Source organism: Lotus japonicus, chromosome 1 (assembly GCF_012489685.1).
Source record: "Lotus japonicus ecotype B-129 chromosome 1, LjGifu_v1.2".
NCBI lineage: Eukaryota > Viridiplantae > Streptophyta > Magnoliopsida > Fabales > Fabaceae > Lotus > Lotus japonicus.
Genome location: NC_080041.1, coordinates 16,589,662 through 16,605,607, shown reverse-complemented (window position 1 = coordinate 16,605,607; position 15,946 = coordinate 16,589,662). Strand labels below are relative to the sequence as shown.

Sequence of the window (15,946 nt, the reverse complement as noted above, 5' to 3'; positions counted from 1 at the left end):
TAACGTATTTTGGAGTGCGTCTAATAGACTAATACACATTCAAAAGTTAATTAATGTTAATATAGAACTTTTACATAATGTGACAAGTTTATGTAAACAATTTTTATGTGTGAGAATTGATTTTTTTTAAATAAAGCATGGAATTAATATTAAACAACCTAAGATCATTTAGAAGTGGCAAAAGTCATTCACCGTTAGTCCCTGACGTTAAAAAAAGGAACTGACGTTATAAAATCTTTTTTTTTTTAATTTTTTTTTTAGTTGGACTGTCGACGTGGAGTTGAGTGTTGGTAAAACATTTGGACGTCAAATAAGTCCCTGAATGTGGCAAATTAGTCCCCAATGTAAAATTCACTATTTTTAAAAAAAGTGGTGGTTGGGGGATTCGAACTTGGAACTTGAGGGTGTAAAAACAACTTATTTTCCGGTTGAACTAAACAATTTAATAATTATAATGTGAAATCAGATTTATTTATTTAACTTCTAGTTGAAACATTATCACCTTCATCTTCATGAAGATAACCTCATTACTCAGGACTGTAACAAATAATATATTGGGTCATCACTCTCATTAGATGAAAACCAACCTCAACATGTTCAAACACATTAATGAGTTATCATCTTCTTCAAGTTTTCGGCGCTTCTGTGTGTTGGCTTGAATTAGGAATTCCTCACCAATCTGGAATAAAACCATGATCATAACAAAGACAACCTAATCAATGTAGTTAATCAAAGGAATATATATATATATACACCAGAGACGGAAGCATATAAAAATTGGCATAGTTAAATATGGATCTTGAAAGATAGATCTTGAAAACAGGAATACAGAAATTTGCAAACACAATATCAAAGTACTTACAATAACAGAGCTTTTGGATGGAAACTTCAGAATTGATTACAAGGGAAAAGAAGGGGATAGATTTTCGGATGCCTTACCCTCATGGGTAAGCTTCCTTTTATACACCTAGAGTACTACTGTATCTTGGGTTACATTAACTCTGGTTACTTTTTAGGTAACTTGAGTTCTACTTTTTGAAAATTATTGATGACTCTTTTGTCGTCTTTTCTTTTGGTGGATGGCTGATAGGCCCTGTCGGCCACGCCTGATGATTTGCTTTTGATCTTGAACAGTATGTCTTGTCTTTTTGCAATAATTTTCCACTTTAGTAAAAAGAGGGGAATCCCATGTTGAAGCAATCGTCTTCATTGTCCTGAAGATAATCATTATTTTGTAAATTGGAAGAAGCTTCGTCCTCTAGTGAATCAGATTTCTGACTTCCAGAGACTAACTCCAATCTTGATCTGAACTCTTCTTGAGAGGTAGCTGAAGCTAGCTCAGCCAAAATCTTTGATTTTTCTTGTAAAAATAGGGCATCTTGGTTGATCTGAGGCGTAGGAGGAGTGCCAGTTAATTGGGCTTGACTTTTCTGGGTAAGAAAATAATTCTTGGCCCATTCATCAATTTTTGCCTTTTGAATTAGCCTGACATCGAACTTAGCCCACCATTTGATTCTGATAGACTTTTGAAGCTGATAGAGATTGGTGTCATTATAAAGCTGAACTGAACACCAGTCCCAAGTCATGATCCAAGAAATGGCTTGTGAGGCAGTGAAGTATAAAAGCCTTTCTTCAGGTTGGAAATGAGTTTTTTGAACAAAGTAATTGAACAGAGGTTAAACTTCTTCAGGAAAAATGCTAAAATCTAATCCTATCTGATGAAACCAAAGTTTGAACCATTGCGGGAATCTTAGAGGGATGCCCTTCTTGAACCAAAAGAACCATGAATGCTGGAATGGCCGGAGAAATAAGAAATAATACCAGGCATCCATGTAATCAAAGTAATTATGACCTGTTGGAGTAAATTCTCTTGAGAATTGTTTTGATTGGAACAGAGGTTGCTTCCAGTCTTGCATATTGAGAACCTTGAGAATCTTTACTTTCGAGTAGATGATCTCTCCATTTTTATCTTTATTATGAGTGACCTCTATTGAATCGGTATCTACCAGAATGAACTCATAAAAGAGTCTACCTTTTGAAGGGTCTCCTGGCATGTAATGACAGTTTGAGGGAAATACTTGTTTAGCAATTTCCCTTGGATTGCAGTTAAACCAAGCTTTTTCGATTATTATTGATGGAAGGCATTCGGGTTTCTCTTGATACTCATTTTGTTCGGTTTTGCCTGGGGTTTTTGAAGAAATGGTGTTTTGATAATCTAGTATGGAATATTTGTTGGATAAGGGGACTAATGGGCTTTTTGATTTTGCGGGAGATTGCACTATTTGAGAGGCAGTGGGCCTTTGGGATGATTTTGTTGGTGTTGATGGGCCAGGAGGCTTAATTGTTTTGAGAGGGGTTACTGCCACTGGGGCTGATGATCCAGTTATTGAGCTGGGTAGTTTCCGGGACGATCCCAGTGGGGGACCATATTGATCTTTCGAAGTAGGTTTCTCACTCATGGTTTCCCTGTAAGAATTCTCTTGTTAGGAAATCTGGGAGAGAATTTTGATCTCCTTTAATATGAATAACATCAAATTCAAAGCAAGAAAGTAATGATTGCCATCTGGCGAAAATATGTTTTGAAACCAGATTTTTAACATCTTTTTGTAAAACAGAAGGGGCTGCTTTGCAATCGGTTTTGATTAAAAACTTTTTATTGAAAAGATCATCTTGAAATTTTGTAACGCATAAAACTATTGCCAGAATCTCTTTTTTGACAGTCGAATACTTTTGTTGGGCAGGATGCCAAATTCCTGAATAAAATCTCACAATTTGCTCTTTTGAAGAATTAACACTTTTTTGTTTAAGTATTCCCCCATAACCCAGATCTGAGGCATCTGTTTCTACTATTAAAGAGGCTTCAGGGTCTGGTATTCCTAGGCAAGGAAGATATTTAACTTACTCCTTTACCTTTTGAATGGCTATGGTCATTTCTTCATCCCATTGTGGAGGGTCATTTCTAAGCCTTTTGAACAAGGGAGCACATACGACCCTAATGTTTGGAATGAAATCGGCTATGTAATTTACACAACCCAAAAATCTTTGTAATTGGTTTTTATCTTTAATTTCATCTGGAAAATTTTCAGCAAATTCTAAGGATCTTTGAATAGGGGTTATTGTGCTTTGATAAATTTCATAACCAAGAAATCTTGTTTTAGTTTGAAAGATTTTCATTTTCTTGGCCGAAACTACTAGACCATTTTCTTTGATAACTTCAATGAATTTATTTAAGTGTTGAATGTGTTGGCTAATATTTTTTGAGAATATTAGGACATCATCTAGATAAACTATTGAAAATTTCATATAGGGGTTAAAGATTTCATTCATGATATTTTGGAATTCACTGGGAGCATTTTTGAGACCTTGAGGCATTACGTTCCTCTCATAATGGCCAAAAGGAACTACAAATGCAGTTTTGTATCTATCTTCTTCTGCCACTGAAATTTGATAATATCCTGATTTCATATCAAATTTTGAGAATATAGTAGAGTTATGTAATCTTTTGATTAAATCAATCTTATTAGGTATTGGGTACCTGATCCATCTTAGCACCTTGTTAAGAGGTTTATAATTGATGACTAGCCTTGGAGCACCACGTTCTTGTTCAGAAGCGTTAAGCACATAAAACCCTGAACAACTCCATGGTGATTTTGAGGGTCTAACAAGACCTTTGTCTAAATATTCTTGAATCTCTTTTTGACAATATTCTAGATATTGTTGATTTATTTGAATAGGACGTGCTTTTGTAGGTATGTTTTTCTCGTTAAATCCTTCTTCATATGGTAAAGTAATGGTATGAGTCTTGCGATGATGGAAAGCCATAGGATTTATTTCACAAATTTCCCTTTCTATTTTATCTTGAAATTCTGTGATTATCTTTTGAAGATTTGGAGTCTGAATCTGTTCTTCAATTCTTTTATATTGAATTTCCTTATTTAACATCTTGATATGTTTTCTTTTTTATTGAATTAGAGTATCTCTTTTTCGCTGAATTAAATTAACTCTTGAGATTGACGCATCTTGTAGAAGATTTAGTTCCTTTAACCTTGGGGGCTGTAGGAATTCAAAGAAAACTTCTTGTCCTAGAGCTTCTGTAATTATTCCTCCTCTTAAAGTTTTAAATGGGTATAGTAAGTTTATGAATGGTGTTCCTAATATTACCTTGTTTGATATATTTTTTGCTAGAACAAATGAAGTAGTGTAGCAGATTTTGTTTTTACAAATTTTTGCTTGTGATAATTTATATCGTATATTAAGTTTTGATCCTGTGGCACTACTAACTCCTTCGGTAGTTTTCTCGTAGTATTGAGTAGGAATCAATCCTTCTTGAATGTAATTTACATCAGCTCCGCTATCTATTAGAGCCACAATGTTAAATCTTTCTTCATGAATTACTAAAGTTATTTCACAATGCCACTTGTGTATGGTAATTATATTGAGCATGTTAATATATGTTTGCTGATTACTATCTGAATTGTCTAGGTCTTCACCCCTAGAAGAACTAGCTTTGTAATTATGGGTTTTTAAGATTTCCTTGCCCTCTAATTCCATTAACCTATATTCTAAGTTAATGTCATTTTGTTTTAGAGTGGTTATCTCTTCTTTAATCATTTTGATCTCACCTTGAAGATCTTTTATTGAGACAGACTCACTTGGTTTTTTAAACCTTTTAAGGATCTCATTCATATTTATTGGGTCTACCTCTTCAACTTTAAATTTTTCAGTTTTTTCGACCAAAACATTTAATTGGCTTATGAATTCATCTCTAAGAGGCGAATCTTCCATTTTGTCAATTATGGAAATTAGACTGAGCGTTTGATCTTTAGTGAGCATGTTGACTTGCATGAGACAACTTGAACAGTCACAAGGACTTGTCCCATCTTGACCTATACACTCTTCTTCTTCATTTTCCGAAAAATTAGAGTCTGTTGCATTAGAGTATTCAATTTGATTGACCTCTTCGTCCTCTTCATATTCTGAAGTAGACAAGTCTTCGGGTTCTTCGGTATTTATTAAAACACTTAATAAACTTTGTTTGATGTTTTCTTGAAGTTTAAGATTATTAATCTTTTGTTGAGTTGTACATTTATTAGCATAATGACCTGGTCTTCCACACTTCCAACAAACATTTTTCTTATTATTGTTAGAACTTTTAGTAGGCTTCTTATTAAAGCTTTTGTTTGTTTGTTCTGGTTTTTGAAAATTAGATCTTTTCCTAAAAGGTCTCTTGTTGGTTGAGGAGTCTCTCTGAACTGCTTTTCTTTTGATAGTTCTTTTGTGTTGTGTGGTAGGAGCTCTAATGGGTTCTACTCCATATTGTTGGCAAAAGTTTCCTACTTCTCGCCTGCTTATTGAAACTTCTTTTTGCATTTTATTTTGGAGTTTGAAGTCGGTACAAACTTGCAAACCCGTATGAATTATTGCATTATGAATTTGTCCAAAAGTTAATAAGTTAAAATCAGGAGGGCTCTCACTGAAGATTTGGATGGTTTGGTAGACTTTTTCTTGCATTAATCTGGGAAGCCCAGCTATGAAGCGTTCTTTCCAGAATGCACTGGACCCATCTTCTCTTAATACAACTTTTGAGAGGAACATGTCTTTATACCAACGGTAATCAGACATGGTTGGACAGTAGAGATTGGCGAGCTGATTTTTAGCTCTTTCTCTGAACATATTGGGATCTCCTACAAAGTGTAATATTATTGTGTAAACTAATGTAGAAACGGCATCTTCCTCACCATTTTCTTTTGTCTTGGTTAGGATTACCATTCTATCTTGTTCATTTATTAAGTTATCCCACCAACCTTTTAACTGACCAGTGAAGCCTTGAGTAATGACCAAGGCAGCTGCTCGATCAGAATTGTTTTTTGATTTATAAGCCACAGCAGCCATAACCATTTGATTTGTTAAATCAAGAATAGCTTGTTCACTCATGACATCTAGATTCCATTCATTAATTCCAGATCCTGAAAAATGATTTTGAACAAGTTCTCCTCGTTCTTCAAATTGGACATCTGGATAGGTTGGTCTATTGTAATAGTTTCTAAGCTTGGGATAATGTGGTTGGTTTCCCTTTATCTTATTAATGGATAAATCTTCTTTTTCAAGATGATTTACCATTGGATCTCTTATAGTAAGTTTTTGCAGTTTAATTTTAATATCTTCTAAGTCTTGTGTTTTAGAAATCTTGATAGAACTTAGATCTTCTTTTGTATAGCTAGGAACCTTCAGAATAGGGCTTTGTAAACCTTTTCCTGTCATGGAAAGAGTAGGAATTTTACCTTTTTCTTCCTTTGATTCTATCCTCGTTAACTGTTTTGTCATGGTAGTTAACATAAGGTTCGAATAATTCATTTGCTGATGAATTTTACCAATGTCTTTCTTATCAACTATTCCTTCTATATTTATCTTTTTGTACGGAGAGGCTGTGACTTCTTGATCTCCTACTTGGATTTTTACTCCCTCTTGGGGTGGGTATTCTGAGGTTACTACCTTATCTTGAATAGTTTTCCAGTTTGAACTTATTGTTTATAGAGGATTAACTCCTTTTGCAAAAGGATAATCTATATTAGTTTTGATACAGAATGATTCAAACCAGTCAAAGAAATAATAGTTAAGTTCTTGATCTTCCATAGACTGGTAATATAGAGTCCTATAGTTTTATGCCTCTTCTTTAGAAAAGGTTGCAAAATACCAATCCCTTTTTGGCTTATTGTAATCGGTTAAAAAATCCTCTTTAATCCACTTCTTGTCAATTTGAAAAGGGTACTCTCTTGTTAATGTGTTTAAAACTTGAGAAGCGGTTGGGGAATATTCAGGAGAACCTGTATTTGTCTGATAAACAGGTTGAGAGAGGTTTGGATAACTATTATCTAACCCTTTGAGTTTTATTGTTGATTCTGTTGAAGATACAGATGTTCTGGGGATGTCTACTTTATATAATTGTTCAGGGGTCCTAACAGCAAAAGAACTTGATCTATTCATTCTTAGAGTTAGGTTTGTTCCTTCTTGAATTATTTCACGTACTTGTGTATTATGAACCTTTTGTTGAGGTAAAGAGTTCTTGAATACCCATTCTTCTGGAACTTTACTCATAACTTCATCATGAGTAAGCTTCTTCGGAACTTGTACTGAAGATCTTTTTAGATTTGCTTCTAACATAATAGTTTCTTGTTTTGGTGATGATCTTAAAGCTTTAAAATTATAATTAATTTTTGAAACTTTATAATAAACTCTATATATTATTGAAAAATGGTCACTTTCTTCTTCAAATATGTCATCATTTGCCAACAAATCTAGTTGCAAAGCATTTTTAGTCCAACTGTTTTGTAGATTCATGGCATAGTTTGGATAACAATTAAAGAAAACAGGACCATCATGAAGGTTTGATTCTAAAACGGCAATTAAAGAATCTTTTGGTTTTAATAATCTCATATCTCTTAACATGACAATTATTGGAGAATTAATTCCTAGTCGGAAATTAGGTTTTGCAGCTACTTGCACTAAACCTATGTGAATGAAATTATATCCATTTTTTACATGTTGATCTAAAATATCTTCATTTAACAATTTTATGGTACTCTTGTGATCAGAACTATGCTGACAACACTCTATTGTAAAGATAGAGTCGTCAGACTTATTGAACAAAGTATGTTGCTAGTAAATTTCTTTTTTCTTGACCATGGGTATTGACCAGTTTTGAAGGGCTCTTTCTATAGAGGCTATTTCTAGTTCTTGTTGAGACAATCTATTGATCTCTTCTGTGTTAGATGATGAGGGTTGAATTATCATACTATTCTGTTTACCCGAGCCTAGCTCACTTAAGGTTTTGATTAATCTAGCCATGTTTAATGAGATTTGTATTGGTTTGTGCAGGGTTCCCAATCTAGCTAAACCAACGGGCTCACTACCTATCCAAGGCTTTACTACCGAGACCACTAGACTCCAGGGATGACTCACTAACCAAATACTAATCACAGAAAACAAGTTTTGATTAAGGAAAAGCTTAAGGTGACACACACCAAGGGTTTACAGAATACAAAAAAGAACACCAGAGTCCCTAATCCCTCACGGGACCGGGCTCTGATATATATATATATATTTTGATAATCTTTTTGTATACAAAATTAACAGCAACATTAAATACAAAATGCACCACATGCATTTATAATATCCGAAACTATGAACAAATAAATGGTGAATACCAATCTGGTTAGAGTAGTGGGATTGGATACCAATCTGGTTAGAGCAATGGCAACTCAACCATCTTGTGCATTTGGGATTGGATAAAAAGGGGGAAAAGAAAAAAAAAAGAAGGAGAGATAGCAGAAGAGTGCAATGGAATGAGTGTAGGAAGAACAACAAAGAAATTGCAAGGGAAATGAAAGAAGAAATTCAAAGGTGGGAAGAAGAAAGGTTTGAGAATTTGGGATTTTCCCCCAATTTTTAGGGTTTTTCTTCATATAAACGAAATCAATGACTAAATTGAAGTCTTTCAAACTTTCCCAACGTTTAAATGTCACGTAAGCTTCGGTATATACAAAAAAAAATTCCATGTCAGCACTCCGTTAACGTCCGTCAACTTTTTTTAACCCAGGGACTACCGTGAAGGGGTTTTGCCACATTCAGGGATTGCAGGAGGCATTTTAGAAGTTTAGGGACCAACTTGAAGGCGGCTGATACATTCAGGGACCAACTTGGCTATTTACCCGTTTCTTTTTCCGGTTGGTTTTCACCTACCAACCTGCCCCCTTGGATATGTTAAACTTTTTTTGGGTCAACATACTTTCTTGTGTTTTTTGAGTTTGCTGATAGGTTGGCCCACTTTCTTGTATGTATGAATAGTGGTGGTAGGGAATGGGTGTTGGGCTTTCTTTTACTTGTCTTCCCCACTGGATACCAAAGACACCCAACATGTGGTTTCTTTAAAGTTTTAAAAGAAAGTAAAGGTGTTTGGGTTTTATTTTTATAGTCAAATGTTAGTAAATTAGTTATCCTTAGGGTTCGAATCTTAGACCATTCACCATTCATCATATCCTACTCTTATGTCTCTAACTTTTACTACTTGAGCTAACTTTCGGGAATATAAAGGTGTTCGGGTGTGTATATAACAAAAGAAAATCGTGTTAAAATTAATCCCGTAAGTTAAGTTTTGGCTCTGGGAGATCCAGTGGTAATAACTAAATATTAGAAAATGAATTGGATGCGATGGATTAACATGGGGTTCATCTATGGGTCTAATTAGATAAATGACAGCTAAGTTGCTAATCTAGAGAGGGTTATTCTCAAGTTTATAATTGAGTATTTTTTCTGATTGTGAAAAAAGAGAAAGAAATAATGAGAGACAAATGAGGTGTAAAATGAAGAATGTGATGGAAAAAGAATAGAAATATAGAAAGAAAGTGAAATTAAAGTGAAATCAACGAGTTCGAATACATCAAAGTTGAAAGTGAATTGCTAATTAAAATTGATATACCAACACATAAGTGAAGTTCTTAGTAAAGCCACAAGAACTGAGATAATTACCAGAAATTTGGTTAATGACATCAAATCATAGATTTAAAAATATAAATAGGTCAACTTGGATCGGCACAACTCCTCATAAGTTTCGAGATTAACTCTGACTTTTTTCTTCTTGATACTTCTATCCAAGAATGAGTCTCAGCTGACCTTTTAAACATGCCACTAACATCCTATAATTTTGTAAAAAAATAATCCAAACACAAAAAAAAAACAGATAGTGAAGTCTCTAGCGGGTGTACTATATAATGGTGGAGACTAGGGTGGTCAAGTATGAAAATGGTCCACCGGTGGACCATGGGCATTTCAGACTTTACCCCCTGGGTATTTTAGACTTTTCCCTTTCTCCTCCTTCTCCCTTCCACTCTTCCCACCTCTCACTTCAACCATCTCCAACAACACCCACAAGCACCATAAGCAGTAGCACCATCAAGAAAAATACGTCAAGGTGCAAAAGCTCTAATTTCAATTTCTCGTCTTCCTTCTCCCTTTTTGTTTTTCAATTTTGATTTCTTCTTGTTCCCCCTAACCAAAGCTTGACGTTGCAGAGGAGTGGATCGAAGGAAGAGTGGCGGATCTGGTTTGAATCAAAGGGAAGAGTCGTAGATTTGGACGGTAATTCTAATTCAATCAAGTCTTCATTGCCATCAACTCAAGTAGTACCCATCTAAGAGAAATAAAAGTTTTGGTTTTAGAAAATTGAAATGTAATAGCATAAAACGGCTCCGCACATCATGGTATATATGAGATCTGCAGGTTCCTATCAGGATGCGCAACAAATGAAGTGGTGATTTGCTAATTTCTTTAAAAAAAAAATTGATGATCTTGTAACAGTTCTTGATTCTGGAAGTGGTGGATTTGCTAATTTCTTCAAAAAAAAAATTTGATGGAATGATGATTCACGGAACTGTGATGTGACTCAGTTCAGGCAAGGAGGGGAGGGAAAAAAATTACACTTACATTTTTACCCTTTTTTCATCTATCAAATCCTGACCATTCAATTAGAGAATATTCTAAGATGCTAAAATCTCATGGTTATAAATCATGGTGCACCGGTGGACCAATTTATTAATGGTCCACCTTGGGCACCCTATATAATCACCTCAGCTACTTTGAAGAATCATTATCACACAACTACAAGAATCAATGCCTCCAATACTTTTTTTTGAGCTCACTCATGAATCAATACCTACAAACCTTTTCACTAACCTACCCCACATAGCAAACTCTAAAACTGACCCCCTTGGAAGGTCTGGCCAAACTGCCAGTTAGCTGCTGCCACGTTAACGCTTGTCACGGTTCTACGGTCACCTGAGGTAACTTGAAAAGAGAGGCTTTGTCCATTGAGGTTGGAGTTGCTCTGCCAGTTCTGGCCCCAGTTCCTTGACATGGGTTGCCAGCCAGTTCTGGACCCTTTGATGGAAACTGCATGAACATCCCCTGCACCCGCGACGTTGGTGATCAAAACCAGGTTGAAGTAAGAGTGGCCATTGATTGTGAACTTTATTCCTCCCTTTTTCACACAAGACACTCTGCAATCATCACCAAATAATAGAAAAACTAAGTACATAATAAGTTGGTAGAATTAGAACAAAAATATGCAAGATCTTAACAACACAAAAAGTTCTGAAATTTTTTCACTATTAGGTAATTGTACATGTTTCAACTTCTATTTCTTCAAAATTAATTATGAAATTTATAAGCTATTTAAATAAATTTATACCCAAATTCTAGTTGTATAAGAGTTTTCAAACATACACTTAAACAATTACATTAAAAAAACAAGTGTTATTGGACACTAATTCCAACTTATAAAAAATTTATGTTATTTTTTATCTTGAATGACATGTTACATTGCCCTTATCCAAACGGATATCTAAAGATAGTGTGAACATGTGTTTTGTTATATACTTTGCTTGGAATTCATGTTAAAATTAAAACAGAACACAAAGGGATAAAAGTTAAACAAGTGATGCATATTTATCTTTTTGTCCACTAAAACAGGGAAATCAAAGATAAAGAACAAAACAAGCTGTCCCTTCTGCTATGTTTGTGTGCCAAACATTATTCCCTGAATATTATAATTTCTATACCCCAATTTGACACTCTTAAGGAAAACACATGATAAAGACAAAATCAAATGGATTCTCTGTAGATGAATTCTCTGCAGCATGATACCAGCCATTGATCTATATTTTAAATGGTTAAGATTTATTTAAGTGATCAAGTGTGTGCCTATTAAAATATGTAAATGATAAAATAAATATGCTATTCATTAAGAACAATAAGTGCTGGATTTTTGTTTGGTTTCAAATGAAGGTGGGGTTGGTTAAAAATTTACTCTTCAATTATGTAATATGGTTCATATCTGTATGGATTCAAGGGAATTAATAGAACCTTTAAGCTTCAGAAGAGACCAAATTGAGGGCTATAGTTACCTTCTAAATGCCACAGGCACAATTCCAGCTTTAAATTGAGCAATTTGGAGGTATGCTGGTTCTGCCATATCAAAGTGCTGCAGAGGAGGGTTGCACCAACCACCATTATTGTTAGGCAAAGCAAAATTTGGTGGACAAAAGTTTGTTGCAGTCACAACAATGGTGGCTGCAGGCTTGCACCATCTTGGGTCATCAACACACTTCATCTCATAACAAGCCCCACAGCTCAAGCCATTATTGAACAAAGCTGTGCTCAGAGCTGCAGTGTTAGTTCCATATCCCTGACTATACAAATTCCCATAACCACATGCTCCTCCTGCATGAATCAAACAAAACTACAATTAAGCATTTCATGCATGTTTAGAAATCCTTCCATAAACACAAAATCAATTTTGAACTGTATTAGAATTTAGCTAGGTTAACACTACTCGAAAAGCTAGCTTAGGAGTGGTGATTGCTCTATCATTTATAAACACTTATTTGACCATATCTCTAGTCGAGACTTCACAATATATTGCGAGTAATTTAAGTGTGTGGAGAAACTGATAAAAGATGTACAGTAAGTTATAAACAAACCAAGCAATATTGTGTACTAAGATAGAAGCTAAGCTCACCCATTGTGCCAGAAGCATCACCACCACCATAGAAAGTGGCATGAGCACCCTGCCAACCGCCATAGTCAGCAGTGGCACCATGCAAGTGCATGTCAACAAAGAGAAAAATGAGAATAATAGCTAGTGCTGTAGAAGATTTTTGGATTGCCATTGGAAATTTCCTTTTCAGATAGGTGAATGTGCAGTTTTAATTTGTTTGCGATGTTGTGATGTTGAATGTACTAAGGGGGGCTCCATTTATAAGCATCATTTGGAGACTAAAATGCACATTGGTGGGGCTTTTTTCTGTTCTATGAAGCCACAGAACAAGTAACAAATCAAGTCCACATGCGCTGGTTCTTTTTGGGATTCCCAACTGCTAGACTTGTAGGCCAGACCTCAGCACATGCATACCCAACCATCTTTCTTCCTAGCTTTATAGACCAATATCATATGATTTCTTTGTTGCCATGTTTCATGATTGTATCTTTTCTGTCTCTCTGTTTCCTTCTGCAAAATTGTTATGAGCTTAGGGCGGTGCTTGGTCTTTTAAGGATGCATTTGAGAAATGTATTAAAATAAGCTCAAATTACATGTAGTAAAAGTATTTTTCATAAGTTAATCTAGGAAATTTATATTTATAAACTTATTTTTATATGTAGGATATAAGCTATTTATATAAATTCACTCTTATATTATAAGATAAATTTAAATAAACTCTTTTTAGTTTTATCAAGTTTCACAACTGCAATTGCAGCCATGACTTAACAAATTTGGGGGTATTCACGACACATCACAATCTCAATTGTAGTCTCATGAGCCAACAATGAATGTCGATTACCCTAATTCACTTTCGAGAATATAACTTGATGCATCACGATTTACCACATTTTTTCCGAAGTCAATGGCTCTCTGCTCGAGGTGCAGGTGCAGCGCTCGAAGATCTTACACAATACACAAGGTTGCCCTTATCCTTCTGATTAAATAGTGTGTCAAGAAATACATCGACCCGCCATCATCGTCGTACTCGTACCTCATACCTATCATGACAACTTATCCAACCTTAGACTTCCCTATCTCGGAGCCCTAACCTTATAAAAGGCGGGTTTTAGCAAGGAGTAAGGTGCACTACATCTTCCTCTATTTCTCACTTCCCACCTATGTTCTGACTTGGATGTCAAAGTGTTTTTACAGGTCTTCCGACTGACGTATCTCAACTACCGAGAAATCTCTTTCAAGGTTTAGAGAAGCACTCTCAAGGCGAGAAGAGCCATCATATCCCACCTTCCATCACCTCTCTTTACATTGTTTCGAGTGATTTAATCGGACTCATATGATCAAATTACAAGCACAAATGGGACCGCAACTTAAAACCTTGATATTATCAAATAAAATTGGGTAGGGTAGGGACTTAATTAAGGAAATGATAAACTTATATTATCTTAGTACATGAAAGAGTATCTGTCTATCTGGGCAATCAAAAGCTGGGGCAGCTACCGGCATTGCATCATATATGGTCCCTTTTGACAACACTTAAAAGGAGCAAAGTATCTTCTATGTGCTTAGCAGTTTGGAACTTAGCTTAGACAAGACTATAAGTGCATGCTCAAAAACTATGTGGTTCATGAACATAATTAAAGTGCTTGATTGGTACAAACTTTAATTTAATACAAACAGCCTTGCCTCCAGTCTGTTGCAATTAAGAATTGGGGCCCTGGATAAATTGTGCAACTTAGTAGTGACACGTGCCCTATGGTATCCATGCGTGTGTTGAGACAAAAAATGATTGTTAGTTAACTGATATGCTTAATCAGAAGTTCAGAACTGTTTTCATATTATATTGTCTAAATTAGTTGTAGCATATATCACACTAGATTATTGCTTATTTGACACCACAATACTTGTGGATAAAACAATCACAATTTTTAGTTTATTACTACTTCTTTGACCTTCTTATCCTTTAAAATCCTGAGTTCATGCAAGTAGTGTGTGGTGACGGCACTTTGTTCAGAGAAAGTAAATAAAAATTAATTAACTCCAAAAAAATGAATTAGGAGACGAAGGATCTCCATTTTTCTTCATCATGAAGAAATCCATTGTTTTATTTTGTATATTTACTGAGTTCCAAAATGTTGAGTTAAATATCTTGCATATGGGATGAGGCAGATACATACAGTGGATAATTTTGCTGAGGCTATGTTTTGGTCTTTTGGATATTGGGTCACATGCAATGATCATTTAGTTGACACATGAAAGCCTCTAACTACAATGCTAATGCCAAAACCGACTTACAGGAAGGAACAAATGGTTGGGTTGTGGTCCCAAACAAGGACAATGTGTCTCATCTCGATCTCTTGTTTTTTTCTTTCTATTTAACAAATTTATTTAATGCAACATATACGGAACAAAGAAACACCATTTATAAATCTCAAAAAAAAAAAAACACCATTTATAAGAAGAAATATACTATTTGATTTTGTCATACTGTAACCACTTTGACCCCAAACAAAAGCAAATTATCATATAATTAATGGAGGTTATTATGACTAGCTATTGGATCTTAAGAAAAATGGTTGTTGACACCAAAATATTTAGTATAGCCGAATTTGGATTAGCCATATAATTGATCTGATCAACACTAATATCAATCTTCAATGCACAAATGATGATGACGTACACTATTTGACAACAATTTACATAATCATAAATTGGTCACTCTCAATCAAGCCAAACACTACCCCTAACTTGAAGTTACTATGTTAGTATCTTCAAATTAAAGGCAACTAGTGTTTTTTACCCGCGCGTTGCACGGGAAATATGTCTATTGTATTTGATACATTAATTAATACTTTGATTATTAAAAATATATTAAACAACGAATGAAATAGAAAAGTCATAATTGATGAGTAAAATGGAGATAAAGACTTCTCTTCTAAGCCCGATTGAGACCAAGAGGAACTCGTTTCACATTCTTCGTAAATATGAAGACGATAACACAAATCATAGATATAATGAATTATCAACATATTAATCTTAAAAAAAATTAATGTGATAGTAGCACAAATCAGGATTGTGTAAGATATATCATAAAGTATAACATTATTGTGTTTATTCCAACTAAGTAGGGATGACAATGGGTAGGTACTATAGTATCATCTCCATACCCGCGTTTTTAAAAATTACATGTACTCGTCTCCATACTCACGTGGATAGCAACTCGAAGCTCCCCACCTTTAGACAATTCAATGTCATTACAGGAAGCTATCCATCTTTGCCAAAATCTAAATCTATGGATGACAATGGGTCTCAAAATCATAGGGTACCCGTAAAAAATACCCACTATGGGTATGGTAAAAAACCGCCAAATGGGTATGAGGTTGAGTATAGATAATTACC

The 15,946-nt window shown here is 34.8% G+C and overlaps 1 protein-coding gene and 1 non-coding gene across 2 annotated transcripts; both read right to left on the bottom strand.

Moving 5' to 3' along the window:
- Nucleotides 1-10,221: 10,221 nt before the first annotated feature.
- LOC130734944 (small nucleolar RNA snoR2/U65) lies at nucleotides 10,222-10,330 on the bottom strand. The gene has a single exon (XR_009018277.1). It is a non-coding gene; the product is annotated as a small nucleolar RNA snoR2/U65 (small nucleolar RNA).
- Nucleotides 10,331-10,490: 160 nt separating this feature from the next.
- LOC130733870 (expansin-A4-like) lies at nucleotides 10,491-12,957 on the bottom strand. The gene is made up of 3 exons (XM_057586152.1): nucleotides 12,572-12,957; nucleotides 11,958-12,273; nucleotides 10,491-11,051 (listed from the first exon to the last, which is right to left on the bottom strand). The coding sequence occupies exons 1-3, from the start codon at nucleotides 12,720-12,722 to the stop codon at nucleotides 10,748-10,750; spliced, it is 771 nt and encodes a 256-aa protein (XP_057442135.1). The 5' UTR covers nucleotides 12,723-12,957; the 3' UTR covers nucleotides 10,491-10,747.
- Between the last annotated feature and the right edge of the window lie 2,989 nt (nucleotides 12,958-15,946).

What these genes read in the sequence shown, in the direction of transcription:
- LOC130733870 (XM_057586152.1), bottom strand. Translation starts at nt 12,722, where the DNA reads ATGGCAATCCAAAAATCTTCTACAGCACTAGCTATTATTCTCATTTTT. An exon ending in TGATGCTTCTGGCACAATGG is followed by an intron (nt 12,274 to 12,571) that starts GTGAGCTTAGCT and finishes TGATTCATGCAG; the next exon opens with GAGGAGCATGTGGTTATGGG. An exon ending in GTGCCTGTGGCATTTAGAAG is followed by an intron (nt 11,052 to 11,957) that starts GTAACTATAGCC and finishes TGATGATTGCAG; the next exon opens with AGTGTCTTGTGTGAAAAAGG.